Genomic DNA, 12,131 nt, shown 5'->3' with positions numbered 1-12,131 from the left:
GAGGAGCTTGGAAGAAGATGCACTATGGAAAGTTCATAAATGTAATGTTCTAATTCGTTGATCCAATTACATAAAGAAAATCTGATTTGCTAATTTTATGTTTTCTCGACGTTCCAAGCCATTCTGAATCGAATGAGACCAAATTTGAAAATAGTGTGTGTGTGTGTCTGTATGTAAACAGATTTTTTACCTTATTTTGGAAAACTTGAATGAATAAAGAAATCAAAGTGACTTTCGTAGTCATCGGCTAGGGCCTACGCTTGTAAATAGATAAAAAAAATATTGTGAGAAAATCGGCTCAAAAATGACTTAGTTTCGTCTCAATTGAAAGTCCAAGATTATTTATGATGATAGGGTATTATTGGGATTACTTTTGAAAAAGATCCAGAAATCCAGATCCAAAAAGTTCAAAATTCTTTGTGATTAACTACTATAAAAGACTTGGAACTTTTTAGTCCAGTCATTTGAGCTTAAATTAGGTAAGAATCTTGGAAAGTAAGACTGTAAGTACTTGTATATTGTCACCCTAAAGTTGCCTCAAAACCTACATATGGTAGGGTGTCAATATCATATGTAGGTTTTGAGGCAACTTTAGGGTGTTAATATACAAGTATTTATAGTCTTAAAGCCGGGTATTTCGAATTACGAGGTGAATTTACTATAATGACTGGACTATTTTGTTATTTTTTGTTCTTCTATCTGATTTCAACCAAAATGTTGCTCCTCAGATAAAATGCTATATAGTGAGGCGATAATGCCAAATGGCACTTTATTTATCACTGGTAACCAGAACTATTTTCAATTCGACAAAGATGTTCTATGTTTGGCCATGTCCATCGCCCTGTGTCCAACCTGCACATTCCAATTGCATATAGATGTACCAGGCAAGCCTCTGTATGATTCGCAGGTCATCGACGGAAACCAGGTTAGAAATTAATTCAAAGTGTAAATCAATTTTAATTTATTTATTGTATATTTATTTCAGCGTCGTGTGCATTCAAACCAGCTGTACGAATGGAAGGAAGAAAAATTTGTATTCAACTTGATAGAAAACAAATTCAAATATGTAAAGTTGAGGTTCACAACAGGTTTTACGGATGGTTCGAACACGAGTGTTTTTTGGGCGATTGATAATGTTAGGAAATGCACAGTAGGTAAATAAATAGATAGAGGCAATTTCGTGGTATGACAACACCACATTCAACTACTGTTCCTTCCATGTCTGTTCATAGATCTTTATCTTCTTTGCAAACTTTTTGCTTTAATTTTTGGTCATTGTTGTATAACATAAATTAACATATACTTTTATAACAAAGGTGAAGAAAAATATGTGGAGTTCTCTGGAGACTACAATGGAGAATCATGTCAAATAATAAATTCTCAATATCGAGAAGCTACTGTTTCGCCACCAGTTTTTACTTCTCCTCCAACTTGTTACAATTATTATATTTTCAAAGCACAGTCATGCCGTGAACATAAAATGTATGACATCAGAGGCCAAAACCCCAAATGCTATCCTGGATTCAATGGACCCAATTGCTATGGTAAGAAAAAAATAAGTTGATATATTATTGTTCTCAACATAACTATTTATTTCCTGGTGTACTAATAACTGTACGGATATTTGAGTAAGAAATAATGAGTGTCTGGGGTTACGTATTTTAGTACATAATTTTACAAAATTCAATATTTCATTATCTTTTATTCTAGATATCACAGTATTAAATCCAGAGTTCGATGTCATAAGCTCGGGCTTCATGAATTTTATGATTAAACCTAAATCTTTAGAAGCAAGTGGAACAATAGCAAACTATATGACAATCCGATACGTATACTATATAGATCAAAATGCCTACCCTTTTTCTGATACCATGAGAATAACGAATTATCTAAATCCTGTATTCATATCGAGTAGTATAGCACGCAACCATCTAATACATAGGCAAGATATTCTGGTGAGGGTTCTACTTTACGTCGATGGAAAAAGTGAATATGCAAATAGTCCTCCTGTCTATCTGAAACCAACTTGCAATAAACCAGCAGGTAAATGCATAACAGTTATTTGTTCATGTCTAATGAATGTTTGAGTACTCAGTACTAATGATCTTTGCAGATTCGAATGTTGACTACAAAAGTGATGAACATAGTATAACAATATATTGGGAGGTAATTCTGATATATACATATTTTGCCATAATCTTACACTAATATGTATAAATTCATATAAAGGAAATAGAAAATAGATGCCCCTTGGAATACTACACGATCTTTGTGAATAATCATGAAACCACATGCATAGATTATGGAATCCGCAATACTACTCCATGTGTCATTGACAAGTTGAGTCCCTTCAACGAATATCGAATCCAATTTAATGATAAAAATAGTCCAAGTTTTTCTAGGATTGTCAATACATCAGATAGCCGTAAGTGGATTTTAAAGCTTTAGTAGTTCTGTGTTGTGCTCCACCTCTATAGAATGAAGACAATATAATATTTTCACAAATTTAGCTCCGTACGCTGTGCAAGATTTGGAAGTATATTCCAGTGAAGAGGACAGCATTTCAGTACGATGGAAACCATCAAATATTGTGAATGGAATTTTGCAATATTATGTATTGGAGTCTTATAATAGTCGCGAAAGAACCACATCAATACAAAATAATACAAAGCACAGTTGTTTATTATATGATGGTTACATTTGCCATACGATATCAGCTTTACGACCGAACGAAAAATATGAAATAACTGCAAGTATTTTGTGATAGACAAGTTAGTCATTGTAATTAAATTTTCATTTTTAATATTTTTAGGTGTATGGTTTCAACAGAAATCCAAAGAAAGGGTATACTGCATTTGTTGTGACTAAAACTGTGCAAAATAGTGAGTTATAACATCATATCATTGCTTTATTATTATATCATTAAATTCAGAAATTGGGCCAAACTCGATTGTTAACTTCCCTAAGGAGAAGTTCATGTCAGTAAATTCAATTTGTTAACATTATCATTTCTCGATGTTTAAGTCATTCTGAATCGGTGCAGACCGAAATTGAAGAAAGTACGGGCATATATGAGAGTCAAAACTTGACCCTACGCCAATATTTATCGAAAATTTAAAAACCAATTGAACCAAATCAATGAAGTCTTGCTTTGATTAGTTTTACTGAACAGGCCAAGCCGTTTCTTTATTGTTAAGTGTAAAATTCTGTGAAGCAAAACGGTGCAGAATGACTTGAAACATGGAGAAAACATTAGCAAATTGGAATAAATAATATTCTTCATTGGAAGTGAGATTTGTGCGGTTTGTTTTAATCCGATTCAAGATTTAGTTGTATATCTTCATCGATCGGTAAAATAAACCTGAATGATTTGCAGTAGTAGTATCAATAAAAATTAAAAAAATGAAATTTATCGTAACCACTTCAACTGCCTTCGATTGAAAGTGTCTTTCACAATACTTTAATATTTTTTGATCAGTTCCAATTTGCTCATATGATAACATATTTAAGGTCCAAGTAAACCGAGAAATATACGTATAGACAAGGAGAACCAAATGTTGATCTACTGGAATCATCCTTGGAAACCATTAGGAAAGATACAGTCGTTCCATATAGAAGTAACACTTACATCCACAAATCTTAGAAACTTTACTTCTACGAGAACAACCCTTCACGAGTACATAATCGATGAAGACATGCCAGAATACAAATATTTGGTAACTATTAAATTATATTTCAATATAGTAAAAGCCAAGTAATAACTAAATATTTAGCTCAGTGGATTAGCAAGTGCCAGCAAATACTTGGTAAGAATAACATCATACAACACACTGCCTGGAGAACTTTCTTCGGTTTATGTAACGACTTCGGTTGTGGAACCAGAAATAACCGGAGATATTTTTACCATAAAATCTGGTCGCAGTCAGATGTCAGTGACGATACCACCAGGGAATGAAAATGTTACAAAATCCAGGTGACAACTGAAAAAATCTGTCTATATTAAATTCAACTTAATTGGACATCCTCTATTTTTCTTGGTTCTGATTTTGAGTAAATTTTTAACAAAACTTATTCTTGATTCATATTTTTCAGTGGCGTTTTTATAATAGTCAGTGAACAAGATCCTAAAGATCTCGTCGAATCCAAAAATTTTGCATTTGATAAATTGAAGGAGCAACATGGGGAATTTCTTCCATATTTAAGACAAGACAATACTGTATCCTGGATTGCCAAACATCTTGACGAGGTAAAAATAAACCATATACGTAATTAGTACTATTGATAACAAGGTTATAAAATTGTGAAGACTAAATCTTTCTGTTTCCAAAGATTCCAAAAGAAAATAAGACAGTTCTAATCGGATCCAACACAACAAAAGGTGATATCTGGGATGCAGAATTATTTCTCGAATCGGAATATACAATTACGTTGGTTTACTATAATAAATTGGGTGATACGATAAAATATACAATATTGTCAAACAGCAATATAAATGATGAAGAAACCAGTTCCCATTTATGGGCTTTGATTTTTCTCCTAATAATACCAGTGGTTGTGTACGTTTTGTATAAAAGGTAAGAGAGGTCGAAACACGAAAATCATCAACGTGTACATCAAATTTTAGTTGTCTTAAATTTTATATACTAAACTGGTAGATTTTCCTTGACTCATTCAGGTTGATCATCCATTCCAGATATCACCAAAAACTGTCAACAATAAAACTACCATATATCAATGCAACTCCAGAAAATGAATTGCAAATGATTCCCAAACCAAGACAAGAAAGTCTACCAGGTCAACTGAGGGCAGTCATCCTACCACAAAGACCAAGTCCAAAACCAAGTAAACCAAATGTTGCTGCCAAACCTTGTGTTTCAAATAATAAAATGCTGATCCAGAATTCGAGTAAACCATTGGTTGATGTTGCTAGCAAACCTATTTCAAGTAATAAAATGATGGCTCAGGGTCCTAATAAACCATTGGTTAATGTTGGTGCCAAACCTTCTGCACCAAGTAACAAAATTGTGTTCAAGGGACCAATCAGTCGTCCTGTAGACGTTGAAGATTTTGAACATTATGTCAAAGAGTCGTTGGCTAATAGGGAGTTGGAAATGCAACATAAGGTAAAGAAAATAAATCCTGAGTAAATATTGATACAAAAGTTTCTAATTTTGGTATTTTAGCTTATATTATTTCTATACTGTGAACCCCAGTAAACTTGCTTTACCATTTTTTATCTTTTTAGAAGTTCAAGAGAGGCATGCAGAAAGAGTTTGGATACGGCATACAAGATGCCAACAAAATTAAAAACCGATATTTAAATTTAATAGCTTGTAAGTATACTCACCTAACTCAAAAACTTTTACATCAACCAATTTCAAATTTTTGATTTCCAGATGATAGTTCCAGGGTTGTTTTGAAGAAGTTGCCTAATGACAAGTATTCTGATTACATAAATGCAAACTACGTTGACGTAAGTTTTATTGACTCTATCATAAGGTAGATTTGGACATAAAAATCCAATTTAAATTTTAGTAATTATGCAGTGAAAACTAGACCATCTACATCACAAGAAATACTGCATTTTAAGAAAGATCTATCAAATTGTATAAATATGTTCTTTGATATTTTTCTAAAATTTGTCATCAGATTCATTTTACTCCATGGGCGGGATGAAAAGGGGTAGCTTTTTTAAAAACATTATTTTAAATTCTAATGAAGATTTAAGGAATATCAGTTATTTACCCATTGCTATACAATATTATAGGTATCGTGAACTAAACAACAGTGCTCAAACCCCAGGAAAACTAGCAAATTCACAATAAAAATACCTTCGTTAAAAAATTGACTGCGTAGTCATTTATCTCCTAATTGCAACATCGACCAATTCAAGGCGATAGTTGGTTACTCATCTTTTGCCCTCTACTTTAAAATAATTTCATAAAAAATACCTCATTTTACTCGTTTTTGTGGACTTTTATACTTGTGGATTTTTGAGTCCTGCTCCACCTTATATCTAAATTACAATTTTTTCTCACTTTTAGGGATTTCTACGTCCAAAAGAATATATAGCAACCCAAGGACCAAAACAGCAAACCGTAAACGACTTTTGGAGAATGGTTTGGCAAGAGCAAGTTACTGCCATCTGCATGTTGACCAATATCAAAGAATCGGATAAAGTAGGTTCAAAACACATTTTGATTTCCAGTTGTTCCTTACTAATTTTTTTATAGATAAAGTGTCACCAGTACTGGCCCGAGCAAGAAGGTTCTGAAGAAAGTTATGGAGATATCAAAGTCGAACATCGAAGTTCCAGGATTTATGCAGATTTCGTCTACAGAACTTTGAACATCACTAATGGATCGGAGAGTTATATAGTAAGCAACAAAGTGTGAAATATTTGTGTAATATTTATAATTGATTTGTATGATATTTTGCAGTTGGAGCATTTGCATTTTACAGCTTGGCCTGATCATGGAGTTCCACTTTATCCAGAAGCTCTGGTTCCTTTTATTAATAAAATGCAAAGTATACAATCTGATCAAACGCCAACTATTGTTCATTGCAGGTATGGGAACATAATTTATAAGGATTCATTTTTTACTGATCAGAAGTCTCCCAAAACCCTTCATTTGCTATTTATCTAAAATTTGTATCAAAAAAAACTAGATACAATTTACTACAATTCCTGTCATCAAAAAACTGCAAATGTACCTTCATATTTTTAGGGAATAATGTTTTTACTGATCAATAACCTTCTAAGTTCTTTGTGATTAGTTCTTAATCCTGTACTGGAGCACTTTTCCAATCTTGTAAAAACTATTGAAAAATGTGAAAATGCCGTCAAGCTAAGCACAGTATAAGTGAAAATGTCGCACAGAATTATTTGCAAAATGCGTTTAGACTGTGACTATACGGGAGCACTTTTTCAATTTTGTGCAAATATTTTGTGTAAAATTAGGCAACTATTTTTTTGAAATTGAATTCGAAATAAAATGATGATTGTTAATGTTCTGAAGATAAATTGATTTATGATTTACATTTTATTTGCTCAGATATAACAAGATAGCAGAAATAATGAAAGTTACAGTATTTGTAATAATATATTTGAAAACGTTTAAAATTTCTCGAATATTTCATTAAGCTAAGGGAAGTACCAGCAATTTGCCTTACGGCACGATGCCATACACCACTAGTTTAGTTGTATTTTGCACAAAAATGTGAAGTCCAATAAAGTTGTTTCCACTGCTCCTTTTTGCAGTTTGCCATTTGTTGACCTTCATAGATCCACTATTTTTTTCCACATCTCCTAACTCGTCAGAAATTGCATTACATATTGCATTAATTTTTTTTTACCTTTTTACCTCTTTACCTTTTAGTGCCGGAGTTGGCAGAACAGGAACCATAATTTTAGCAGACATTTGCATCAAAATGGCACGAGCAACTGGAAAAATAGACATCCTTTACTACCAGAACAAGATACGAGAACAAAGAGCAAATCTTGTGGACAGCAGTGTAAGCCTTACATCCAAAAAATCTCAGTAAATAAATTAAAGTCTTATTATTTTTTTAGGACCAATACAAATTGGTACACATGGTCGTACTAGAAACTTTACTGGGTGAACCTACGAGCATCCCTTGCGAAAATTTAAAATCAGCCGTTGCTGAAATGAAGAGGAATAATACTTTGTTCGATAACTGGATAAAATTGGACAAAGTTGCTTGGAAGGATGATTATTTGAAGTGTGCTGACAACAAACCATCAGAAGAGGATCTTAATAGGAAGGAGAATAGGAACAAAATTGTATCAGGTATCAAAATAATAGAAAAAAATATGATAATCCCACTCAATATGAATTTTTGTTTTAGGTACCAGAGGTCGTGTATTCCTATCAAGATTCCCCTTATCCGATGCAAATTCTGATTACATCAATGCAGTTTTTGTGGACGGTTTTAGAATCAAAGATCAATTCATCGTGACACACTTTCCTTTGCACCATACTGTCTCAGATTTTTGGAGAATGATATCAGATAAAGAAATCTCTTTAGTGGGTGTACTCAACAAAATAGACACCAGCGATGAGGTAATTGTTTAAATCCATACCTGTTGATGCTTATTGAACAACTCTTGATTTTACAGAGTGTTCCAGATTTTATCCCAAATGAAACCAAGGAGATTTTGTCACCAATACCACAGTTGGCGATAAAGTACAAAAACAAATTCGAGACTGAATATTGTTTTATTATAACCGTAGACTTCAAAGACACCACAAAGGTTGTACTATTAGTCGATCTACTACACATTCACCATTCCTTACTAAAAATATTTATCTTTTAGAGCAAAGAAGTAAACAAAATCGTGACCATTGTGCAAATAAAAAATTGGAACAAAGACAAAGTCCTACCGACTGCTCCTGGTGAAAATCTAGATTGTCTTCCAACTTTTTGGGAACAATTGCAAAAACTGACTTGTGGTGATGCTAAAATACTTTTGACGTGCTTGTAAGTATTTTTGTTTGTGATAAATTAATTGTACATTTGTATAAATTTGTTTTAATTTTATTTTAGTGATGGAGCAACTGCCTGTGGTCTTTTTGTTGCAATGGTGTTTTGTATTGAAAAGTTAAAGTTGGAACAGGAGTGTGATGTGCCTTTGGCAATTCGTACCATCAGGAAACACAGGAAGGAATTTGTAAGGAATCAGGTGAATAAAATTGATTTTTTTTAAAGCAGTGTTTTCCAAAATGGGGTCTGTAAGGAGTCAATTTGAAAATAACATAGTACGAATTTGCATTTTATCTAGAAATAATCTGGGATCAAACATAAAACTGCATTAAGACCTTCAAAAATTAATTAGCTACAATTTAAATATTTACTTAATCTTGGAATTAAAAAATGCATGTAATCCTAAATTTTTGATCCTTAACAAATCCTAATTTAATAACTAAATCCTTGGCAAGTCAAAACTGAAAATGCAACAGTCCTTGCAAAGTATTATAAAAATCTGGTAATTCTGTAATTATTTATATACAGTTTTTTTTCTCATTGGATTTTGGCACGTGATGGCATAAATAATTTAATATTGAATTTTCAAATAAAAAAATTGAATTGAATTTTCAAAAATGGAATTGGCCAATTCAAAATTGCCAAATTTCTAAACTGCTAGAAGTTGGATATTTTTGACAAAATGGTTTGTTTGCAATTTTTACAATAAATTTATTTACTATACGTTATTTATAACACTTTAGTTTAGAAAAAGCTATTTTTCTGGTACAGATTTTTAGAAAACTTTAAAAAAAAATCTAATTTTTGATAAGAATGATGAATAATGAAAGCATATTGTTAAAAAAATGCTAATTAAAACTTTTACACTGTTTAAGGAAATAATATTGCAAGTAAAAATTGATGAAGTAATGTAAATTATTATATTATCGTAAAGGAAAGATTTATAATAATTCATAATTTAATACTGAATCTTCGAATATTTTGCTTCGCACCCCAAAAATTAAAAACAGATTTATATCTAATTCGAAATGGATAAATTTTTGAACTGTTAACAGTAAGATATTTCTGATTTCTGAGTTTGGTTGCAATTTTCACCATAAAAGTTATATACCTTATTTATAACACTTTAGTTTACAAAAAGCTATTTTTCTGGGAAAGCTTCTAGAAAACTTTAAGAAAATTCTAGTTTTTAATACGGATAATAATGATAAAAGCAAATTGTTACAAAAATTGCTAGCTAAAACTTTTACATTTCTTGAGGAAACAATTTTAAAGCTAAAAACTGATCTTCGAGGGCATAAATAATTTATAAATGTTAAAGTGTTAAATTAAATATTATATTAAGAAGAAAGAAATAGTTATAAATTTATAACTATTTTTTTTATTTTTTACTTTTCAGAATCAATACCAATACATTTATGATGCTGCATTGAAATTTTTGGAAGATTTTGAAATTTATTCAAACTTTCAGTAGGAGTATCACTAAATATGTGATATAATAATGTAAAAGATACTTATTTGTTAATTGTTAGGAAAACTCATTATTGGATTCTTTAAAGAAGAATTGCACATTTTGTTATTGCTTAAATATTTTATTTATATGTTATAGTGAAAATAATGAAGAAAAATTATGAATAGTTTCTAACATATTATTAAGAATCGTTTCAGAAATTATTTAAAATTTGGAGAGATCTTTGACTACATGTGGTATATTGCATGATATACTTATTCATGAGTTTATTTATAACAAATCTCATTTTTTGAAATTATAAACAAATTGTTTTTTTTTGTTCTAATTGCTTATATGTATATATTTATAATAGAATTTATTGTGTGTTTATAATAGAACATTTTCTAGAAATATCAATTGAAGAAATTTTGAATTCTTTGGTTGAAAATTATATATATATATATATATATATATATATATATATATATGTTTAATTTGAGTTTAATATTCGGGCGTAACATCAATAAAAATAGTATGAGTTTTTTTTTTTAAAATTTATTTATTTAAAATCCATACGTTTCGGCTAGCATCTTAGCCATCATTCAGTGGTAATCAAGTTAACTATAAAAATTAAAACTAAATAAATTATATGAAAGGAAATTTCAAGGAAAAACAATAATAATAATAATAGTAATAAAACACTTACAATTTTGTATCCTAATATAGCATATGAAACCATTATTAATCCATGGTATGAGTATGTGCACATTGATAAGATATATATTTTTTAACACAAACATCACAAATGGTAAAACACACTAATAATCATGATAACTTAGCAAGTTGTCGAAACTATGTATTTACTCTTCGGAGTTTAGGATATAAATGTCACATTTTTCTCAAAGCAGTTTTTAGCATGTGTTGATATTTTTTGGAAAATTTAAAAGGCGATGGGATTTTGTTATTTTTTAAGGAATTTTGACACGCTATTAAGAAACCACGTGTTCGTTTCGTTAAGGGCCGTATTGTCAAAGCGTTTATTTATGACTCTGTCGTTATGTAATTGTAAAAACAACCCCTCAGCGAATCTTCTTTTAATTGTATTCTCTTCAAAATGTAAAATTTTAGGGTTAAAGAAATCGATATTATGATTTAAATTTTTAATATGCTCAGTTAACATTGTTTTAAACTGCTTAGGATTTTTTGAATTATTTTTGTGTTGATTAAGGCGTTTACTCAGGTTTTGGCTAGTTTCTCCAATATAAAAGAGTTCGCAATTAGAGCAATTAATTTGATATACTAAATTCCTGAGGCGGTCAAAATTGAACTTAGATTTCATTTGTGTAAAAATTGAACTAAGGGTTGCATCACAATTACATACCAACAGAATGCCACATTGTTGAAATAGTTTTTTCCACGAGAAATATAAATCTTTTATGTACGGTAGGCAAATGACACCAGTATATGATTCTAAGTCTAAGCGGTTTTTATGGTCTGTGAGGTCTTTTTGTTTGTTAAAAATGTAACTGCGTCTGTTATTTATGACCGAGTTGATTATGTTCGTAGGATATGAGTTGTTTTTCAGTGTGTTTATAACCAGGTCAATGTTCGTGTCCCAGAAGTTTTTGTCAGATAGTAATATGGTGTGGTCTGTTAAATTTATTATTGTCGCTATTTTCATTTTAAGAGGGTGGTATGAGTGGTAATTTATGTATCGTCCGGAGCTAGTTGGTTTCTGGAACATAAATTACCACTCATACCACCCTCTTAAAATGAAAATAGCGACAATAATAAATTTAACAGACCACGCCATATTACTATCTGACAAAAACTTCTGGGACACGAACATTGACCTGGTTATAAACACACTGAAAAACAACTCATATCCTACGAACATAATCAACTCGGTCATAAATAACAGACGCAGTTACATTTTTAACAAACAAAAAGACCTCACAGACCATAAAAACCGCTTAGACTTAGAATCATATACTGGTGTCATTTGCCTACCGTACATAAAAGATTTATATTTCTCGTGGAAAAAACTATTTCAACAATGTGGCATTCTGTTGGTATGTAATTGTGATGCAACCCTTAGTTCAATTTTTACACAAATGAAATCTAAGTTCAATTTTGACCGCCTCAGGAATTTAGTATATCAAATTAATTGCTCTAA

At 31.0% G+C, this 12,131-nt stretch overlaps 1 protein-coding gene across 1 annotated transcript; it reads left to right on the top strand.

Annotated features, from left to right (window-relative positions):
- Positions 1-4,760: 4,760 nt before the first annotated feature.
- On the top strand, positions 4,761-9,979 carry LOC113389636 (receptor-type tyrosine-protein phosphatase epsilon-like). Its single transcript, XM_026626654.1, has 13 exons — positions 4,761-5,123; positions 5,246-5,333; positions 5,397-5,473; positions 6,045-6,179; positions 6,234-6,377; positions 6,441-6,568; positions 7,380-7,515; positions 7,574-7,811; positions 7,870-8,084; positions 8,141-8,275; positions 8,339-8,502; positions 8,569-8,704; positions 9,905-9,979. Exons 1-13 carry the CDS (start codon positions 4,761-4,763, stop codon positions 9,977-9,979), a joined length of 2,034 nt encoding a protein of 677 aa, XP_026482439.1.
- Positions 9,980-12,131: the final 2,152 nt, after the last annotated feature.

Source organism: Ctenocephalides felis, unplaced genomic scaffold, assembly GCF_003426905.1.
Source record: "Ctenocephalides felis isolate EL2017-DRISC unplaced genomic scaffold, ASM342690v1 CF-g0.4_SCAFFOLD_03573, whole genome shotgun sequence".
NCBI classification, from domain to species: domain Eukaryota; kingdom Metazoa; phylum Arthropoda; class Insecta; order Siphonaptera; family Pulicidae; genus Ctenocephalides; species Ctenocephalides felis.
The sequence above is the reverse complement of the archived record's forward strand: the minus strand, read 5'-3'. Positions and strand labels throughout refer to the sequence as shown.